The sequence below is a fragment of the Styela clava genome, chromosome 8 (genome assembly GCF_964204865.1).
Source record: "Styela clava chromosome 8, kaStyClav1.hap1.2, whole genome shotgun sequence".
Lineage (NCBI taxonomy): Eukaryota > Metazoa > Chordata > Ascidiacea > Stolidobranchia > Styelidae > Styela > Styela clava.
In genome coordinates, this window is record NC_135257.1 from 13252462 (window position 1) to 13275053 (window position 22592).

The following is a 22592-nucleotide window of genomic DNA, read 5'->3' on the forward strand; positions in this document are numbered from 1 at the left end:
CCATATTTCAGAATTTACTTTTTTCTGTTTGTCGCAAATTTCTACTTACCTAATTCAAATTCTTTCCCCAACAACTCAAGGTAACAATCCCCAAACTACTCTACTGCTGTTGAAAAGAAGTTTTTCACTTCGAAGCTAGCTGTATCAGTATCTGAGTATACAGCAGGTTTATTGTCTAAGACTGAAATGATACTGGTATTTAGTTTATATCAGTCCTAACTAATCTTCGATACCGTAGTCTATTGATTTCAATGAAATTCCCTAAAATCTGACATTCGTTTTAATGAATGCATGTTTGCTAAAATGAATAACGCAATAAATTAGAAGCTATGACAGTATGACTATGAGAGATTCATGCTGATGTAAACCAGTTGTGTATAATCATAATTTTTGAACATCAATAATTTTTATATCAAAATATGTAAAACTTCAACTAAAGTTTGTCAACAATTAGACAATGGTTGTATGAATGACTATTATATCGATATTTAAAAAATATATATATAATTTTCAAATGCTGATTTATTCTAAATATTAATTTCGACTAATGTAAAAACTCATCTAGTCAGTGATTTCTCAATGTATTCCAGATGAAAAAACAGTTTGCATTAATTACATAAATAAAAAATGGATGTGACAATGCAAGAAGAGAAATCTCCACAGAACGATAAAGAAAAATGGGTTGAAGAGATGGAAAATATGCACATTGAATCTGCTATTATGAACAGGTTAATCATGGACTATTTGGTAACAGAAGGATACAAAGAGGCTGCAGAGAAATTCGAAATTGAAGCAGGTATAAGTGCTTCGGAATGCCTGAAAGGAATCGAAGGTCGAATTAAAGTTCGAGATGCAATATTGAAAGGGTGTATATCAGAAGCAATCTCACTCATCAATGATCTGCACCCTGAGCTTTTAGATGATGACAGAGTGTTACTTTTCTATCTGCAGCTTCAGCAGTTAATTGAACTCATACGTGAACACAAAACGGAAGAAGCGTTGGAATTTGCCCAAACAAGTTTAAGTGAACGTGGTGAAGAAAGTCCAGAATGCCTTGTCGATATGGAAAGAGCTTTGGCTTTGCTGGCTTTTGAAAAGCCTGAAGAGTCGCCATTTTTGGACCTTTTATGCCCTGCACAAAGGCACAAAGTTTGGAGTCGTGTCAATGCTGCAATTATGGAATATGAAAACAAAGAATCTGTACCTTGCCTAACAAAATTAATAAAGCTTCTAATATGGTCTGAGTCTCAGCTTGAGGCAAAAGGAGTGCATTATCATAAGATGAATGATATTTCGAAGGGAGAAGTTTCTTAACATTTAGAGTGAATCAAGATTATGATTTATGAAACACTTAAATACATTTACATGTGGGCACTGTTCGGACATGCAGGTGCTATTGATACTTCCCTATGTTATATAATGAATTTTCTCAAATAGGCAAAGCATCTATGAAGAACATCTGTGCAGCTCATTTCATTCATAAATGTTCTTCAAGTCAATATCAACACTCCGCTGCATTTTACTAAGAACAATTGTGCACCATTAACCAAGGACACTTAATTGTACAGTTTTATGAAACCAAGAATATACTTGAAGCTTCATAAACATGTATCTTTGCTATAAAAATTACCTAAGTGGTAAACTGTCTCTATAGTATTTCAATAAAGAAAGTCAGGAATGGAATTCCCTACAGGACATTGATGGAGACAGGAAGAATGATAAAATTTTGTCCAGACTATTTTTTTTACCGCAGAATCATCAAGAATTAGTGTAAATAGCATAATGTCTCTACTAATATAATATTTATTCTCACTTATTTAATTAGGTCACTATTTCCCACCAATTAGTTGCCATTGTATCTCAAAAGCAGGATTGATTAACACACTAAGAGACCAGCCTCGAGAATCTTATGGGCCAATCACTCTCTTAAGTGGGCCACTTACAAGTAATAAACTTGGTTACTGGGCCCCCAAGGTTCATGAAAAACAGTTTAACTAGCGTCGATAACAATCTCCTTCCTGCCTGCTCATTTCACTGATGTATATAATGCAATAGGTATTTATTGCATGAGAAATTTGTATCCGTAAAAACTATAGTCTTAATTTATAACAGGCGGAAGTGGGCCGGATGAAACACTCATGTGGACCGAGGGATGTATTAAAAAGTACCTTGTCTCTAAATATTGCATTGAAAAAAAGACTGTACAAATCAACATCCCAAAATAGTTTTCGCAATTTAATACTCCTGAATTCTAACATATTCATCTGAAAGGAACAAACTGATATGTTCTGTGGACAATTTAAAACATATTCTTCAGTCTATGTTGCATTCTAAAACAACTTGCGAAATTTGGATACTTAATCAAACCTTGTCTAGAATAACTGTTTCTGATCGTATACCTCTACATTACATAAATGAAATACAACAATATATTGAAATGGATCACACCATTTTATTACAATATGGAATATACCACTTAAGAATTGGAATTAGGTCCACGCCTTCTGCCAAATGTTGGTACTACATTGACAAAACGCCTGTTATATTGCATCCTCCTCTTAGCCCGTCCAGTTTTCTGTTTCTTCTTTTCTTGCTTGTCCACCTGCAGCGATGTAATATATTATTAAGCTGAATATATGAAATAATTCACAAAATAAGATACAAACTTTTGAATCTTACCTTTGGGGTCTGACCTTTCACTTTTCCAGCTCTGGCCAAGGATCCGTGGACCTTGCCTAAAAAATACATGATATCATGACTTCTATATATTTGATCATAAATGTATCTATATATTAAATCTTAAGTTCAATTCGAGGCATACCTCCAAGAAGCCTTGACGAGACATCAAGGGTACACAGATTCTGAAGATTGGAATCGTTAATAGATAGTTCATCTTCAATAATTCGTCCTCCACAGCTTAGAATCTGGAAATATGTTAAAAGCAGTTGTATTATGGCCACTACTTCTCCGACTTCAAAACGCAAGGAAATTAGCAAAAGCTCAGTAAGAAGTGACAAAAAATCATAAATTTAGTTAAATTGGAGAAGAAATCGTACCAACCTGATCATCAACTGATATGCCTTCTCTAAGGGCAATCAAATGTTTGAGTGTGGCGACAGTTTCATGGCCATCGACCTCAACACAATGAAGCTGTTCTGCTTGCAAAAAAAGTTGCATTTTCTAAAAACAAATTATATAACATTATTCATCAGTACAGACATTTCATTCAAGAGAATTGTGCCACAAATGGATTTAATTAATCCTGAATTGATTTAAAAGGTATTGCCCTATTATACCAGACTGGATTTCAAGGCAGGTGAAGCCCGAAGGCGCTAGCGCTTCGTAGAAATGCACGCGAGCGAATTCAATTTTGCTTGCCGAAAACATGCAATTGCTCACTAATGAAAATCGGTTTAAATGGTTTTTAAATCAATAATCCGGTAATATAAAGATGCCAACAAATTGTAGCTCTACAATTGTGGACTACATAATAGCTTGCAAGATTTGGCCTGATCGAAAAATGCGAAGCAAAAAAGACCGTATTTCAAAATTGCTTAGCGGTATGGTGCATCGTGTTGAATGATAGGAATCCCGTGAGAATGGACCTTTGACCCCCGAAAAATTCTTCCTAAACTTTACCATTGCAAAATTTTCAAGGCTATTTTTAGAGTGCTTTTGCGAGTTGGCGCCTGTAAAACGGGGTATGTGTTGCAAACCATCATTATGATTCATAGCATACAATAATTTGTTTTTTAAAGTACCGGTAAAGAATTTTAGCCTGGTCTATCACAGCTATTTCTACACTAATTTTTTATTACTGCTATTAAATTAAAACTCCTAGGAAGACAGAGTGATCATTGAATTATCTGATTTATATTCAAGTTTTCGAAACACAACTGAAAACTGACGAATAGAGTTCGAAAATGATGTAATGTTTATGACCATGCTTGAAAAAGTGTCTGAGCGGATGCGAAAAGGGAGTATTGTTATGTCACTTTTTGCATCTTGCTGATTGGCCAATGTCACGATGTAAACAAGGAAGTCGATGCTTGGGGAAAGGTCCATAGTTATGGGCGAAAAGATCGCCAGACTAGCCTGCGCTGGTCAGTTACTGATTCAGCGTATTTTTCATTCAATAATTTAACATCGATGTACTGAACAGTACCGCTATCTAAAGTTGCACAAACACTCTCAAAATTAGTGACGAAGTATAAAAGTAATATTTGGGGTCAAATCTCCATTTTGTTCTGATTCAACATATTTTTCACCAAATAATTATACGTAAAAACACTCCCAAAATTAACAGATTAATGACAAAGTATGTTCATTTTGCTCTGATTCAACGTATTTCTTATCCAATAATTTTACGGGGATGTACTGAACAGTATCGGTATCCAAGGTCGCACAAACACTCAAAATTAATGACAAATTATAAAAATAACGTTTATGGGTCAAAGGTAAAACGTCCATTTTTGCTCTGATTCGACAAATTTTTTATCCGGTAATTTTACGCCGATGTATTGAACAGTATTTAAAATCAGAATCAGTTGCACGCGGGCGCAGTTGATTTGCACGCCGTAAGCTATGATTGTGGCCGGGAATCCTGATTTGCACGCGGGAATTTCCGATTGCACGCCTGATTTCTCGTTCAAAAAGGCCATGAAATCCAGACTGGCGATTATACACGCGTCTTTATTTTATTGTGCTCTTTTGACTGTTTTTGGTGGACGGGCATGTACTCGTACGTTTCTAACTTTTCATTAAGTAATGCCCATCCTCCAAATCCCCTGCATTTTGTTTGTCCGTTTGTTTCTTCCAGAGTGATCAAAATAAAATTGATTGATTGAATTAATCAGAGGTACTTGATCTCAGCAATTTCATTAATTCTGAATCCAAAGTTCAGTCGCTGCTGTTTTCAATTGAAAACGGATCTCAGCAGATTTCATAGATAGCATATAATTTGATGACTTACACCAGGGGTCGACATCCTACAACCCGGCGGTTTTGACGATAATTTAATTTTATAACACACGCTCTGGAAGTTGAATATATTTGCTACGAAACAGAATTTATTGTGAGACATGTGTAGAATAAACTATATTATAACCTAACAATTTAGCGAACATCTACTCGTTTAACAAGCCTAAAAGTTATTTATAATTAGACGATTGGCAACACGCAGGAAAATCTTCGCAGAGGGTTCAATGGCGCAGAAAATATTCGAATAGAGCTTCTTGAGATGCAATGCAATGAGGAAATGAAATCCATATTTTATTAGAGAGATGTATCACTGCTTGATTTTTTATTAAAAGTATATTCTTGAAGGAAATCTCTATCCAAAATTGACAAACCGTGCGAAAAAATTCGAATCCATGCTTGGAAGTACATACATTCGACACCTCAAAACCAAACAGTGCTAAGTCCACTTTTCCAAAAAATGACATTTTTACACTGCTGATTTTCCTGGACTTAGCTCTACATTTTGGTCTATTTGCCTTATGGACATAACCCTGCTTTTTTTAGGGCATTTGAGAACTAAACAGAGCTGAGTCTACTATAGTGGACTTAGCTCTGGATAACTGCATTGTAAGTTGGGGCTAAGTCCCTTTTTTGGACATAGCTCCTCTCAAAAAATATAATACAAAGCGCTAAGTCCATACCAGCCTCTATAATAACATAATAAAGGGGCCCTAAGTGCAATAAAATTGTTTCTGGTCCAGAAAATTGAGAGCCAAAAAGGGTTAAGTCCAAAAAAAAACCCCTCAAAAAAAATTGGGGCGGAGCCAAATTTTTTTATACCATCTAAATATGGCCTTCATTGTAACTTTGGTGGACCATAAAAACTAGACATCCTCGATGTAAGGTATTAGAGAAATAAAAAAAAGAAACAAAAAAAAACTTTTTTGCGTTTTTCTCAAAACTAGAAAAATGGACTTAGCCCAATTTGGATTTCATGCGTCGATGTGTGTACGAACAATTAATTTCAAAAGTGAACATTACAAAGAACAATCTGAAGACTCGGATTAGTGATGCCCATTTGGAAAATGTTCTAATCTTGGCCTAATAGTTATCAAGCGTGATGCAAAAAGTGCCACATTGGGTGTCATTTGTAAATTTTTTTAGTAAGACGACAGAGTTGAGTTCATGAGTTGCAACAGTTTTCGCACTGTTTAAAATCTGAAATTTCTGATCTGTGAGAAAAAATTTGGGTTTCATCGGTCATCCGTCCTATTTTTAACTTTCTAAAAATACAAAAATATGTGCGGTCCGCCAAGACTTGCAACCCTTAATTTAACACTCGCTCAAAAATTTCCCAAAAGTCTCAAGCCTGCCTGGTCATTCCATTTAGATGACTGAGCCTTCGAAATAGGTGGCTGAAGTCCAGTCTGGATTTCATGGCCTTTTTGAACGAGAAATCGGGCGTGCAATCAGAAATTCCCGCGTGCAAATACGAATTTCTGGCATGCAATTACAGCTCATGGCGTGCAAAACAACTGCGCCCGCGTGAAACTGACTTCGGCCTAAGATACCTTTCAATACATCCGCGTAAAATTACCGGTATTGGATACAAAATATGTTGAATCATAGCAAAAATGGACGTTTGACCTTTGACCCCAAACATTATTTCTATATTATTCTCACTAATTTTGAGAGTGTTCGTGCGACTTTATATACCGGTACTGTTCAGTACATCCGTGTAAAATTATTGTATAAAAAATACGCTGAATCAAAGCCATAACTGGCCAGCGTCGGTGAGGAGGCGATCTTTCTCATTCAACACGATATGGTTTTTTGCTTCGCATTTTCCGATCATGCCAAATCGTGCAAGCTAGTATTAGTCGACAATTGTGGAGTTATAATTTTTTGGCATCTTTATATTACTAGATTATTGATTTAAAAACTATTTAAACCGATTTACATTGGTGAGCAATTGCAAATTTTCGGCGTGCAAAATTGAATTCGCTCGCGTGCATTTTTGTGGAGCGCTAGCGCCCTCGGGCGTGCATCTTCCATGGAATCCAGTCTGGGCTGAAGTAGCGTCAATGATTACAGTCTTTTTAAGGCTTCCCCAACTCAGATAGCAGGATTGGTCTCCGATTCGTAAACACATATTAACTCAAAATAATTATATAAATCTTGATGAGAACAATGAGACTACCGGTATAGTAACTAATTTCCATGTTAGCAAGCACTTATTTTCCTGATTTCATATATTCGTATAACCGCACCAGTAATCTCCTTCCACCATTACGTTAAAACATAGCGACCAAAACAAGCTGGGGTATATTACGTTCCATAGTTGCAGAATTTAGTGGAGGAAACTTTGCGTCACTATATTAGTCTAAAATCGATCTAAAACTCACTTACGATATTCAAGAACGCCAGGCGTTGATCAAGCACAGCAACACAACAGGGTAAAAGGGAGAAGGCGATTGTGGCACCTGGGATGTGCAATGTGCTTAACTCGCTATAGCGAAAATGTATGTATTTCTCTGGAATATTTTTATGGTATGGCTGTATGTGACACTTTCGATTCTGTTAGCAACGGACAATGTGATAGCCGTGAAAAAAGGCCCTGAAAAACGCCTAGAAAATGAGTTTTGTAGCGCACATACAGGAACTACCTGGAAATGATTCTAAAATGTTCCTTAGAAATTTAGTAACAAATAATGCCTTGTTCCCACTTCCAAAAGTTGCAAGTTTAACGGAAAGGACGCTTTTACTACAAGAAATATGTGCTACGATCTGTCCTATATTTTCTACATTTCCGGCAATGACTTCTGCATGACGTAACAATTGAATTAAATCAGCTGTTAACGAGAGAATTTATTTTTTTTTTTTGCGTTGAGTTGGGTAGCCTTTCCATAGCTCTATTATTGTTATTAGTTAAGTTATGCTAAGACGTTGTTAAAAAGTATAAGTAAGTTGTTAAACATTTGTAGATCCTTACCACGGATATAGGTCGTGAGACGAGGGCTTAAATAACGTCCAAAAATGAGTTTTGTAGCACACATCTGGTAACTAAATGAATTCTTTAGTTTTGTATGAAAATGAACATACTGAACGCATTACAGCTTGTTCCACAATCCTGATGCGAAATTGAATATAAGGTGTTGCGTAAATTCAATAATCATAGGTTTACAGAGAGAGAGTTTATTTGTTTTGTCTACCAGACATCATATACACAACAAAAACATGAATGATAATAAGCGGAACAGTTCTCGGTATAGACTGCGGGTGATAACGATACGACCATGCGATCATCAGAGTCAGTTACCACCCAACATTAATATCAATAAACATGAATAAAAAATGCTTCAGATATGTTTTAACATATTTTAGGTGTGTCCAAAAACAACATTAAATTTCCATGGAAAGAAAGAAAAAATACTAAAATATTTTCTTATACACAATAGGCGTTTAAAGTTAAATAGAATTTCGGGGATGTTGCACACTTGATCAAGTGTGGTATTGGTCAAATTTTATATGGATATGTATTTTTGAGTATATGGATGCATGAATTGCGTGGAATTGGGTTTTTAAAGTTGAAGGATACACAATAACTTTTTGTGTAAATGGTGGAAGACTTTAGGCAGCATATATATGAAGACGTTAAACAAAATAACTACAAAGTAACAAAATAAATTTGAACAGTTTATAAGGTTCAGAGAAAAAGGAAAAAAAAAAGCAAAATCTCAAAATTGAGCTTAAGCTGGGACATGCAAAATAATACAACAACGCAGCATAAGAACTATGTAATTCAAGAGGCCTACAGCACACTAACACAAATGTATTTCTGTAACGTCTTGCCTGACCAAAATCAGACTTCCTCAGTCAACCATAATTTATTAGGTAAATTACGAAAAATATGCCATACATGTAACCAACAACAAAAAATACTTTAATTGTGTGACAGCAGTCTCGAGGGACCTCGAAAGATCCTCAAGCAGCGACAACAACAACGCCGATTCAGATTAGCGAATAAATTTTATGTAATAACAACACATGAGCAGTTTACAACAAGAACAGCATAAGAAGTTTGCGTTGCATTCATTTTATAGAAGCTATCAAACGTAATCATTTTTAAGCAATGAAGTCACAAATCAACATCGTGAGCACAATAACACAAATAAATCAGTTATTTCTCACTTAGAAATTTACCGGAAAAGTAAAGAAAATTAAATGAATGTACATTATGTACATAACATAGTGAACAGAAATGTTACAATTAGTCTTTTTTTAGTTTATGTGGCTATGTATTTGAACAAAAGCAATATTATTTCTCTGGTACCAAAGTTACCCCAGCAGACATCACTCTCCTTTTTGAACGCGCCTATCACGGTTGCAAGAACTCAGATTTCAATTGAGCGATGCGAGAGTTTACGAAAAAAGCATCGATGCAAAATCAGCTGATGCTTGATGCTTTGCCAGATTGATCATGAAAACTGTGAATAATTGCCAAAAAAATATAGTTCTCCCCCAAATATCAGTGTCTTACACATATATCCGCTTAGTATAATAAAAATAAGTTTAAGTGCTTATAATAAGAAGTAAAAACAACGAGTTTGACAAAGATTGGATAGGTGGGTGATATATTTATTATCTTTAAAACCTGGCCCAGTCGTCAAATTTTAATAAAAATGGCAAAAAGACCTATTTTGCCCCCAAAAAGATGTGTCTTACAATCATGTCATCTCCATTTATAAATAAACAGCAGTAGAACATATAATAAAGTGTTTATACAACGAGTTTCAAAAACTTTGTATGGGGAGAAGATATTTTTATTATCGTTTAAAGTTTAAACATGGCACGATAGTCAACTTATTAAAAAAAATGGCAAAATGACCTATTTTAACTCAAAAATGATTGTCTTACAATTACGGGCCCCTCATTTACACGAAACAAGCAATAGTACATATAATAAAGTGTCAATACAGCGAGTTTGAAAAAGTTTGTATGGGGGGAAGATATTTTTATTATCGCTTAAACATGGCCTGCTAGTCAATTCATGATAGAAATGGCAAAGAAAAACTATTTTGTCACAAAACATAAGTGTCTTACAATTACGGCCCCCCCATTACACAAGACCAGCAGTAGTACATATAATAAAGTGTTTATACAGCGAGTTTGAAAAAGTTTTTATGGTGAGAAGATACTGTAATTATCGCTCAAACATGGCCCGCTAGTCAATTTAATATAGAAATGGCAAAAAGATCTATTTACCCCCAAAAAATGAGTGTCTTACAATTACGGGCCCCTCATTAACACAAGACCAGTGGTAGTACATCTAATAAAGTGTTAATACAGCAAGTTTGAAAAAGTTTGTATGGCGGGAAGATATTTTTATTATCGCTTAAACATGGCCCGCTAGTCAATTTATGATAGAAATGGCAAAAAGACCTGTTTTTATAGTCGGGAAGTAATGACTAAATTTAAAACGTTTTATGTACCCAAAATTTGATTTAGGCAAGTTTGGTACAACAATAGGCTATGAAAAGTATAAGCATTTTACGCAAAATCATCGGTCTCTAACAAACATAACTTAGCAAAAGATAATCAAACACAGGGGAATCAAGGAGAAAAGTCAACTGAAGCTAAAGCGTACTCGTTTCAACAACAGGTGGTTTAAACGTCTTGATGGAATCGCTGTAGTCAGGGGCGGATTATGCCCCTTTGGTGCCCTAAGCACTAAAGACTTTGGTACCCCCGTATGTGTAATTCGATTATAAAAACAACAAAACCACATAAGTGTATTATCCATTAAAAATAAATCACAACCAACAGTAAATAAAACAACTTTTACGAATATTTTTAGATTTTTTAACTGGTATATACAGCGAAAACTTTTGAGAAGGTCTCGCGGGCCGCAAGTCGGAGAAAACCCAAAAGAAAATATCGCGAGTTTACTTACTTTTGATTAATAAACAACGAGAGTTTACCGTTCTGATCAGACCAATATCATGCTGCACGGGTGGCGTGAACCTTCAGCGAGGACAAGCTTAATAGTGCCATCGTCAAATAACCACCGAGTCCGTCTAAGTTGGTATTTCGGGACCTTGCAGAAAAAAAGGGATTGCGCGGCGTTAAGTCGGCTCTGCGTTTCGTCACTACTGTCACATGGCCTACGCTTAAAAACAGAGGAGTGTTTTTACTAAAATAAAGGCACAAAGCGTTAGAAAAAAGGGGTTTGAATCTCGGGATTTCAACCCCTATTGGAATATATAAAAAAAAAAATAAAAAAGCCCTGCTATTAAATACAAATATACACTAAAATTGTTCTGTGGGCTACACGTAAGGTACCAGAATGTCAGGGTTTGGACCACCCTGGTCTACCTTATCAAAAACTCCCGACTACGCTGATCACTAGATCGTTAAAATGCGATCGTGGAACCGCCACATAGTGCAAATAGTTCATTGGTTCAATTTTTAGAGAGAAAAAAAAGCAGCAACAAGGAGAATACTAGAAAGAAAAAACAATTTTACAAAACGACTCATAGGCCATTTCGTGTCCAATAAATAAGTTTCAGTGTTTATTTTCGATAAAGAAGATAATATATTACTTGAAGACGAAAAATAAGCGAAAATTTGGAAGTTTGAGTCGTATGGTGAATTCGTAATATTTTAAACGAGAATATCGGTCATAGACCGAGGACTTATCGATCAAAAGTTAGGGGATCCCCCAAAACAGCGCTCTTACTGTATAGTGACACCTCGTGTCCCATCACTAATTAATTAATAACTCGCTAATTAAGCGACATAATTCGCCCAAAATAAATAGGCTTCTGGTCCGAGATATGATGAATGCACATGAAATATCTGGAGCAGATTCAATCTTGTTTTTGTGAGATACCGCGTGCATCTAACAGACAGACAGACAGACAGACAGACAGACAGACAAATACCTATCAACATACTTACCGATTAAAATCGATAAGTAATAAACACCGATAAAATATTTAAAATTCTGCTATAAAAATTTCTGTGGTGCCCCTCTTTGCTTGGTGCCCTAAGCACGTGTCTATGTTGTTTAATGGTTAATTCGGCACTGGCTGTAGTGTATGATCAACTTCATAATTCCCTAATTAGGGAGTCTCAGGATAATTTGATTGTTCGTCTCGAAAAAAGGAAAGTTGAAAACAGAGACCAAATTGACCAAGAAATTGAGAAATGGGGTAAAAGATGTAGAAATATGGGTAATGATAAATCGAAAGGTATATATTTATAGCCACCGTCTAGACCTCTGAAAGCTTCTTGCCTAATGTATTGATCGATAAAGATGTATTGAAAACGGAAATGATATGTGAGGCGTCTTCTCAGTCAATGGCATTTGCGATTTAGTTCATACAAAATTGATTTTCAAAACTTGGTACATATGTCCAACGTTGGCTTTGAAATATTGAGCTCCGATACTAATTTCCAAAGGAATTGGTTCACATCGGACATTATAAATACCGCATCGCTAATTTTGTCATCGCAGTACCCAAATGCTGAGGGCCTTCAAAGCACGACACTTTATACCACAATATCTGGCCCAAAGGTCCACGCTCCCTGATAATCCCTGGGTAGCTGCGACAAACATATTTTCGTTCAATCAGAATACCATTCAAATCTATGATAGTTCGTACTTGAAATACACAGAAAATGACAAATATGCTATTTCGCTTCTCATGCGGCCAACATTAGGAACAAACAAACTACAGATTGAATTTCCTCTCGTCCAGCAACAAACGTTAGATGCATCATGCGGACCATTTGCAATAGGTTTTTGCATAGCTTTATGCAAAAGAATTAGACCAGGGATATAGTTTTTGATGAGATAAAGTTCTAAAGTTCTAAACGATTTTCACCAAATTTCAATATCGACCGAAACCACAATAAAACTAATACGAAGTTCATGGTTATTCAGATATTTTTGTAACTGCCGACTGCCCTACATGCAAAATCAGACTATGATAGATTGCACTTCATGTTTGGAATGGTACCACCCGGAATGTTGCAATACTCCTGTGCCAACTGAGGCACTGGAAGATTGCAAAATTGAATGAAATTGCGAGAAATGCAATCGATGCTAAATTTTTCCGTTATATATTCACCATAATCCTAACTCCAATTATTTTTCAGGTCCATCAGCTTCATGGACACACAAATGATCAGTCTAATTTACCTTTAGCAATATATGCCAAAAATAAGGGTTTTCTCTCTCGATCGTCGCCAGTTTTGAGAGATGAAAACCACCACGGTAGTTGGCACCTTGACGTGGTATGGTGGCTTACTACTGAGACCAACTATTTACCCAATGCAGTGGGTGTGTTTTCCACCCCGAGTGTAAGTGGGGAACCCTGATTATAAAACACTTATTTTTTAGGGGCGAATTGCCATTTTTTCCCCATAAATTCACGATCGAACCATGTTTAAACGAGAATAAAAATATTTTCCCCCATACAAACTTTTCAACACTTGGTTACATTTACTACTGCTGGTCTTGTGTAAATGGGGGGGGGGGGGAAGGGGGGGATTATAAGGATATGTAAACATTTATAATAAATAATATAGCACAAGTTATGGTGCATGGAATGGTTAATTTAATTGTAGGGCACCCTCTTTTTTGGGGCAGAATAGGTCTTTTCCCCATTTTTCTCATAATCTTTTATCGGGCAATGTTTAAACGAGAATAAAAATATCTTCCCCCCATACAAACTTTTTAAAATTCGCTGTATTACAATTTTATTACATGTACTACTACTGGTCTTGTGTAAATGTGGGAACCGTAATTGTAAGACACTCATTTTTTGGGGCAAAAGAGGTCTTTTTGCCATTTCTATCATAAATTGACTATTGGGCCATGTTTAAGCGATAATCAAAGTACCTCCCCCCCCCCCCCATACAAACTTTTTTAAACCCGCTGTTTAAACACTTTATTATATGTTCTACTACTGGTCTTGTGTAAATTTGGGGACCTTAATTGTAAGACACTCATTTTTGGAGCAAAATAGGTCTTTTTGCCATTTCTATCATAAATTGACTAGCGGGCCATGTTTAAGCGATAACAAAAATATCTTCCCCCCATACAAACTTTTTCGAACTAGCTGTATGAGCACTTTATTATATGTACTATTGCTTGTTTTGTGTAAATGATAGGACCGTAATTGTAAGACACTCAATTTTGCGTGAAAATAGGTCATTTCGCCATTTTTTTTCATAAGTTGACTATCGTTCCATGTTTAAACGATAATAAAAATATCTCCCCCCCCCCCCCCCCCTTACAGACTCGTTGTATAAACACTTTATTATATGTACTACTGCTGTTTTTGTATAAATAGGGAGGACCATGATTGTAAGACACATCTTTTGGGGGGCAAAATAGGTCTTTTTACCAATTTTAGTAAAAATTGACGACTGGGCCAGGTTTGAACGCTAATAAATATATCTTCCGCCCAACGACTAACATACCGCTTCCACCCATCCAATCTTTTTCAAACTCGTTGTGTTTACTTCTTATTATAAGCACCTATACCTATCTTTCTTAAACTAAGCGGATATATTTGTGAGACACTTATATTTGGGGGAGAACTATAATTATTTGGCAATTATTCACAGTTTTCATGATTAATCTGGCAACCCATGAAGCATCAGCTGATTTTGCATCGTCTTCGTAAACTGCATGTCTTTTTCGTAAACTCTCGCATCGCTCAATTGAAATCGGAGTTCTGGCAACGGTGATCGGCGCGTTCAAAAACGAGAGAGATGCCTGCTAGGGACCGCTGTGAAGCTAGTAGCAAACGTACCGCTAGCCAAAATTATTAAATTTTGATGGCTTACGTTCGAAATGTGTGGAAAACTTGAGTAGGCTACCGGTAACCCTTTTTTTTATTTTAGTGCAATCTCATGCCTCCTAAGTCTGTAAGTGAAGAACATGCTGCTGGACTTAACACCTTTTTGATATAACTTCTGAACTTTATGTAATTTTAATAAATATTGGCTGTCTGTTAGAATGACCTACCGGTAAATTTAGAATGCTTAGGTTCGAGTTGTGTGAAAAACTAGATCTTGATTATTTAACAATAAAAGCTCATGCCGCTTGAGCGGGAAGACATTCCACTACAGCGAAATTGCTTTTGTTGTTTTCAATTATCAAAACTCCCACTTCGTTTTTATCGGAAAATTCAACCTATTCTATGTGTTACTGCATTAGATTCTATGTTCAAAAATGGTGTTGAAACTTTTCCTTCAATGCTGTAATTTTCGCTGCAGCAAATTGAATAAGGCTGTTTTTATAATCGTAACTCCCACTTTGTATTTACCGGAAGATTCAATTTGTTAAGTTGACTTACAGATATTAGTTTTAAATTTCAACTTATTCTGCTTCTTCCGCTTAAGGTTCAGCTTTTCAATGACTTCAATCATCTCACCTTTTGTCGGAAGTAATTTCATACACTTCTTCCTTTCAGGGTTCATCCTTATAGTTATAGTGACTTAAACCACCTTAACTTTCGCCGGAAAAATTTCATTCATTTGTTCTTTTCGGGGTTGACCCTTTTAGTGACTTCAGCCACCCCACCTTTTGTGAGAATAATTTTCCTCCACTTCTTACTTTTAGGGTTCAACATTTTAGTAACTCCAACCACCTCAACTTTTCATTGGAAGAAATTTCATCCATTTCTTCTTTTTAATGTTCAGCTTTTTAGTGACTTCCCATCCTCCTACAAAAGAAATTTCCTTCACTTCTTCTAGTTTTCAGCATTTTAATGTTCCTCAATTTTCCATTTTTTGGGACACTGCAACTTCCATATTTAATTCACTTCATTCGTTTCTTCCTTCAGCCTTTTAGTATTCTCCACCTGTTTCTGATTACTTTGAATTTTATTTCGCGATCCCTATAAAATTATTAATATTCGAATATTACATATGAGACAAATCTTTGTTTCCTTGTCTCGCTTTCTTTCTTGTTCACTATGCAATTTATCTAAAAATTTTTTAGATTGTACTTCATGTCATTGAAGGCTATATTTAAAATTGGGAAATGGATAGAGATTATGATGTGTTGTTCAGGATTATGGTTTTGGGTGACACAGGAGTTGGCAAGACTTGTTTATTGCAAAGATTTTGTGACAATGAATTCAGATATAGTCATGTCTGTACGATTGGTATGTATTAAGTAATCTTTCACTCTAAGTTGAGCCAGATATTTTGATTTCTGATGCCAAAATAAACCTGGATCACTGAATTTTAGTAGTTTCAATTCGAAAATAGCAAACATTATTATTTTTTACTTACTGTCTCTACTTTTATATATATTGCTAACAACATTTTATGTTGTCTATCATAAGTCTGTAAGTCTATATTATGCACTTACCTAAGTATAGAATCTTTCTATTTTTACAGGAATAGACTTCAAAATGAAGACTTTGGTTATGGATGGAATAAGAACAAGGATACAAATATGGTCTGAATCTTTTTCACTGTCATATTTCATGATTTATTCGTGTGGTTTTGCCCCTTTTCATCATTGTGGGATGTGTCAACCTCTATTTTTCATTAGTGTCAGCAATTATCACTGCTCCAATATGAAATAACGATGCGTTATGTATGCTTTTTCATTTATGCCCGAGTTAAAAGCTTATTATTCATTAGCATATTTTGTTTTACTATGAATACAATTATTTGGGAAACTTTTATGGTTAATTGCTTCAGCATTTCTGTAATTTACTTCATCTTTCATGCTGTTTAATGGGCAATTTTTTTCATGATTCCATTATTCCAGCAAGTTTTATCAAATCAATGTATGCAGTTACATTTGTCGTTAAACATTTTCATATTAGATTCTTCTGTAAATTATATTTTGTTTATATAAAGATATTCTGTTTTATGATCAATAGTCTCGTCAATATTCGATTTTATCAAAATTCATCGAAATATATGTACCTTTTTTTTGTAATTATTTTCTTTTATAAATTTTTTTGCTGCATGGCCATAAAGCAACTATAATATACTTATGATATTTTGCAGGGACACTGCTGGACAAGAGCGATATCGTAGCATCACAAGACAATATTTTCGAAAAGCACAGGTTTGATAATCATACATATATTTCTTCTTTTCACTAAGCTGCTCTTCTTCAACGAACTTTTCTTCCTATATTTTTCAGGGAATCATACTGACATATGATACCACCGATGAGTCTTCATTTCTCAGCATCAGGGATTGGGCAGAAGACATCAAAGAAGTATGAATATGATTTACTGACAACAATTGCCATTTATCATATCTTAAACTTTATGTAATGTGGAATAGATCGAAGTCTATCGGCTCCAGTATTGTCAGTTGAGCGAATGGAAAATATATTTTAAACTACCGTATATGCTCGTTTTACCGCCCGATCTTGATTAAGAGCCCGTTTGAATAGCCGCCCGTGTGAACAGAACATAAAAATAAGTAAGGGCCGGGGCTTGAATACCCACCCGATGTAAAAGCTGATTTTTCAGTGGTAGAGAACAATAGGAAATAAGAAACGCTTTTCTCACAACGCTGTTGAATTTGAAGTGCCGGTAGATACCACTCACGCCTTAGGCGTCCAAGTACATACCAGATAGCATTGATTACGTAACACCATGGTTCTCAAACTGGGCGTCATGGCGCCCAAGTGCATCGTTTCAATATTGATAGGGCATCGCAAAACTTTTCTTCTTTTGCTGATTTGTACCTGCGGTGCGTAGAAAAAGTCAAAATTTTTGTTATTCTCGTTTAAACCATACTTGAGAACTGGAAATAACAATATATTAATTATTGTAACGATCGAAAATAACAAGCGTCCGTGCTTGAATAAGAGCCGGTTTGAATAAGGGCCCGGTTAGTGAGTTGGTTGAAAAAAATATGGGCCCGGGCTACAAAACGAGCAAATTTGGTAAACTAAAAAGTGCAATTTGTCAACAGCACTGTTATTTGAGATTTCGGGCTATACAATGAAATAATATTGGAATGGTATTTTCTTTTTACATGGTACTTTGTGCATATTAGAACCTAGGTATTTCCATTGATTATGTATCTGCTTTTCAGTTTGGAGACAAAGATGTGAATATCATATTAGCAGCAAATAAAAGTGATCGAGAAGATAGTCGACAAGTTTCTATTGAAGCTGGACAGCAGGTCAGTATAATTTGTATTATTTTGTGTCTTGTCTGTAATTAGTGGGATTCTTCATCATTAAAATAAATCAATACAATCATTGATAGCTTATGAAAGGTTGTGGTTATGCATTGAGAAAATAATTACTATGTAAGTGTAATTTATAAAAATGGAATGCTAATAGTCCCTGTGTTTGGTTTGTTTCTGATATTCTGAGTACCTAAACAAATAATTTAAAAATTGATTTGCTTGTACTACCGCAAACAGACAGTTTTAAAAGTATAGAATCAGTTTAAAAAATAGTATTTTACCAGTTTAATTTTTGTTGATTTATGATTTGTAACCCCAAAACTTTCATTTGTCTACTTCTGTCATATTTCACACTTCGCATGTCAAAAAATGTGAATCATCACATCCCATACTGTCAATTGTGTTTCCTATTGATTTTGTCAGTTAGTGATGTTATGTATTAGGTTGACTAATCAATTCCGACAGGAAAACAGGAACAGAATTTGCGTTTCGATAAATTATTTATTAACAGTATGTGTCTGTGATTTTTCCCCTCAGAATGCTTGTCGTATTTTGTCTGGTATTTTTTCATTAAAATTTGCTGGTGTTGACCTTAAAATGGCTCCTCACGATTGGAGATTTATGCAAATTGGTAAACATTATATTTACGTTAGAAAATCAAACATAATATAAACAAACTGTTTAAAAAATACGGAAGCAATTTCTAAAATAGTATATTACCCGTAAGTGTCTGTCATTTTTTCACTCGGAATGCTTGTCATATTTTGTCAGATTTTTTTTCATCAAAATTTGCTTGTGTTGACCCTAAAATGGCTCCTCACAATTGGAGATTTATCAAAATTGGTAAACCTTATATTTACGTTAGAAAATCGAAAATAATAATTTTCTTCGTATCATTACATGACAAATATCTAAGTGTTTATATAGTAAATAATATCAATCTGAGAATACCCAAAGTGAACCAAATATTTGGATTCATTAAATGTTATGCAGTAATTTCTTGATTTCGAAAAATAATTCAGAATTCGTTTATAAAAAAAATTACAATTTTGGTTCAATTGACCTTACACGGTAGGTTTGTGCAAATTTGCGCAAAGTCTTTAAATTTGCATAGAACACTTGTACCACAAGCAAGATCGCTGCCTTAAAAATACATCACTGAAATATGCCGTTTATTGCTTGATTTTAATATTTTTCATACTTCCAATATGTAAGTTATGCATCTGGACATGATAATTTTTACAATGTTATATCATAAATTTAATAAATAATTACAATGGAGAGGTCCTGTCCTCCATCAAACAAAAAATGCATGTCCTGTATATCTAGCTCAAATAAAAAAAAAATTCATTTATACTTTTATCATATTAAATCATCATTTCAAATTTTCAATGAATATGTTTTTAAAGTCTATAAGTATTCTTTATTGTCTTGTCATCTTTTTTCTACCATTGCAGACACTAAGATTCTGTATTATTTTTTCTTATATTTCAAATTTCGGTATGTTCCCTCAATGATGGCAATGCAACCAACCTAAATTAAGCTGACATTCATTTAGGCTATTTTTTTTCATGTAGCAAAGGTGAATGCTTTACCTGTTACGTGCAGAAATTTGAAGGTTGTGAATTCTTACTCCAAGTGATTGACATTCAGGAAACACATTTAACGCATACTCTACACGTGAATTTGCACCAATTTCACATCCTGAACATTTTATGTAGTACGAATTATCATGTAAAGCTAAAAATGATTTGTATATTTTTGTTTCCAGCTTGCCGATGAATTAAAAATACCCTTCACCGAAGTGAGTGCTTATACAAGTGAAAATGTATCTGAAATGTTTGCCACAATAACAAGTTTAATACTAGCAAGGTACAAGGATGAAATAATCACTTCCATTCAAGAAAGGAGTCGAATATCATCATCCGAATCTGAACATGATTTCAGTGAAGATGAAGGAATAGTTAAAGACCTTGATTCAGGAAAATCAAATGCCAATGGGGAAATTGAAAAACCACCAGAGTACAGTTGCTGTAATATATTGTAAGCGATTGAAATGCAATTACAACCAAGTGTTGTTACCATATACAACGATGGGTTGAAGGTGAATGTTGGAGAGCTGTTATTTTGACTTTCGTTGGCTTGTCATGACTTCTAGTTAATATATCCACCAAAGAGCTTTGACTGCACTACAAGTTCTTCCTGATGAATGAAAGAGAATATGCGATTTTTTTTTTGGTTCTTAATTTTTTGTTATAGTTCATTGTACTTCATTGAAACAAGTTTTGTTCAGAACAAATCTGATGGGGTCAATACCCAATGTCAACAAATTTGCATAGAATGTATATCTTATGAAATTCTTCAATTTTTAGGTTGTGCAGTACCAGTATAGGTATTTTGATTTTCCATTTAATGAAGAAATCGTCCATCTCTTATACTAGTAATTATTGAGTTTATGGTACTTGAAATTATTTGCTCTTATTTTTTAAGATGATAGAGCCTGACGACAGAACTTAAACACTTGCCACTGGTTAGAAAATTCAGTGTTATTATCAAATTCTTTATTATTTGAAATCTATGTTAAATATAATTTTTGTGTAAAAATGCTCAAACCAAGTTCGCAAGCTGCAATCGAAAGCTTCAAAATTGCAGATTGGATTTGCAAAACCACTGGCATGCAATGTACCACATATGTGGATTTATTGTAAATTTTTTGACACTATATATACAGAATGCAATTACACTCACTAGCCGTTTTTATTTTTGTACTACAATAAAAAAATAATTTTCCATGGGAACAATCTTCAATTATTATGCAGTACTTCAGTGGTGTGTAGCAATACACCGTTTTCAGTTTTTGTGAATTTCTGTTTTGCTGTAATACTTTTTCTCTTTTTTTACTTGATCATCTGTGCCATAGGTTTTTGGTATTTCATACTTCTATGTTATGTTGCATTATCGATGAGCTTCCTTGTTTCTTCAACATGTCTTTTGCACAACATATCATGTTGCACCTGTTGTGTTTTGGTTGTACGCAGCGTACTTACATATTTTTTTTGCACTTGGCTCCATAATAGAATTATTGCAAATTGTGTTAGTTATCAAGTTTATTATAATTCTTAATAATCGAGCACTTTACATTATTTTCCATTCCCAAAATGAAGACTATGAGTTATTGTTGTATGAGAATTAATCAGAGTTTTTTTTTTTCAATTTATAATATAATGAATTGTGTCAGCTGTATTCGGGCATTGCTGCAATAATTATCACTTAAATGATCTGCCTAAAACAATTTCACTGGTTGAATAATTTGACAATTCTTTATTTTGCATACCTTGTGTATTTTTTATTATTCCTATTATATTTATATATGTATGTATATCCATGTAGTGTTCCCTTTATTAAACTGCCACATATCATTGTGTAACCAAATATTTTGTATATGACAGCCATCCACCAATTGATGGACATTATTTTGTTGAGTTTATGCCAAATGTTTCCAATATGATTTATGTAATAAATTGGATATGCTGTATCGACACAGAAACATGTATATTCAACAGATGTTAGTATTTGAGTGGCTGTCCACTGACTACTGCAGAAATGAGAATAATTTTTTCCAGGATCCTTCGGAGGTATAGTATTATGATAGAACATCAGCTACTTGAAAATGCCAGAAAGTGTGGGTTTATTAGAAGAGTTAATTTGTTTCATAATTTTTGTTGTTGCTAATGGTTTACGTTCTAAAAATCTCCACATTGATTGAAAATGTCAGAATAGCTACCGTGAACAGTAACACTAATTATAAAATTTAGTAGCTCCGTTTTTACTTATCTAGTTTTTGACCGTTTTTAATACAAAATGACCGCTGAGTTATTAGATTTGTAACAGTATCTGAATTTTGAAAAAACAAATGAAATTTGAAACTGCAAAAATAATTCAATGTTTGTAATCAACATTGAAAAATTGGTAAGTGAAAAATGCCTATGTTGCCTGTGTAATTTCTATCGTTCGCGCTTTCCAAAACTTCATCATGCAACGTTTCATTTGAGAATCAAATTGAAAGAAAAAGTACAATATTTGAACTGCAATAGACGAGGGAGAGAGAAATTTTTTTATTGTTTCGTCAAACCAGAAAACACATACAATATATATGTGATAACAAAATGGGAAAAATTAGGTTTCGGTAGATGACTGGGTGGTAACGATACGACCTTTAACAGTCATCTGAGGGGTCGCGAAAAGACTATCAAAAGTCATGAGCAAAGTCACGCTTCCTCATGCACGCAAACAAAATTGACAAGGGAAAAATATCGAGTCTCACTCCTCGCCTCTTAGCAGGATTTGTTAAATTTTATTTGCTTCAAGTATGAAATGACTCTCGAATATGCTAAAAACTATTTTTTTAAGTTATGCCCGTCTCCCAGGTATCTTTGCAT

General features: G+C 34.6%; 3 protein-coding genes across 4 annotated transcripts; 2 read left to right on the top strand and 1 right to left on the bottom strand.

The window, feature by feature from the left end:
* Window positions 1–550: 550 nt before the first annotated feature.
* LOC120345675 (glucose-induced degradation protein 8 homolog) lies at window positions 551–1602 on the top strand. Its single transcript, XM_039415208.2, has one exon. The coding sequence runs from the start codon at window positions 628–630 to the stop codon at window positions 1312–1314; it is 687 nt and encodes a 228-aa protein (XP_039271142.1). The 5' UTR covers window positions 551–627; the 3' UTR covers window positions 1315–1602.
* An 828-nt stretch (window positions 1603–2430) lies between these two features.
* LOC120345630 (ubiquitin-like FUBI-ribosomal protein eS30 fusion protein) lies at window positions 2431–7524 on the bottom strand. 2 transcript variants are annotated; one of them, XM_039415158.2, is made up of 5 exons: window positions 7369–7524; window positions 3061–3180; window positions 2822–2924; window positions 2680–2735; window positions 2431–2602 (listed from the first exon to the last, which is right to left on the bottom strand). In XM_039415158.2, exons 2-5 carry the CDS (start codon window positions 3175–3177, stop codon window positions 2477–2479), a joined length of 402 nt encoding a protein of 133 aa, XP_039271092.2. In that variant the 5' UTR covers window positions 3178–3180; window positions 7369–7524; the 3' UTR covers window positions 2431–2476. The 2 variants fall into 2 exon arrangements, with proteins under 2 accessions (XP_039271092.2, XP_039271093.2); XM_039415159.2 differs by having other exon boundaries at window positions 7365–7478.
* Window positions 7525–15949: 8425 nt separating this feature from the next.
* On the top strand, window positions 15950–21722 carry LOC120346099 (ras-related protein Rab-15-like). Its single transcript, XM_039415751.2, has 6 exons — window positions 15950–16145; window positions 16384–16444; window positions 17008–17068; window positions 17147–17224; window positions 18055–18144; window positions 19925–21722. The coding sequence occupies exons 1-6, from the start codon at window positions 16022–16024 to the stop codon at window positions 20198–20200; spliced, it is 690 nt and encodes a 229-aa protein (XP_039271685.2). The 5' UTR covers window positions 15950–16021; the 3' UTR covers window positions 20201–21722.
* The last annotated feature ends 870 nt before the right edge of the window (window positions 21723–22592 follow it).

Excerpts from the sequence above, each read along its gene's own strand:
- LOC120345675 (XM_039415208.2), top strand. The coding sequence starts at position 628 with ATGGATGTGACAATGCAAGAAGAGAAATCTCCACAGAACGATAAAGAA.
- LOC120345630 (XM_039415158.2), bottom strand. The coding sequence starts at position 3,177 with ATGCAACTTTTTTTGCAAGCAGAACAGCTTCATTGTGTTGAGGTCGAT. Across the intron at positions 2,925-3,060 it reads GCATATCAGTTGATGATCAG|ATTCTAAGCTGTGGAGGACG; the intron begins GTTGGTACGATT and ends ACATATTTCCAG. Across the intron at positions 2,736-2,821 it reads CTCGTCAAGGCTTCTTGGAG|GCAAGGTCCACGGATCCTTG; the intron begins GTATGCCTCGAA and ends TGTATTTTTTAG.
- LOC120346099 (XM_039415751.2), top strand. The coding sequence starts at position 16,022 with ATGGATAGAGATTATGATGTGTTGTTCAGGATTATGGTTTTGGGTGAC. Across the intron at positions 16,445-17,007 it reads AGAACAAGGATACAAATATG|GGACACTGCTGGACAAGAGC; the intron begins GTCTGAATCTTT and ends GATATTTTGCAG. Across the intron at positions 18,145-19,924 it reads CTATTGAAGCTGGACAGCAG|CTTGCCGATGAATTAAAAAT; the intron begins GTCAGTATAATT and ends TTTTGTTTCCAG.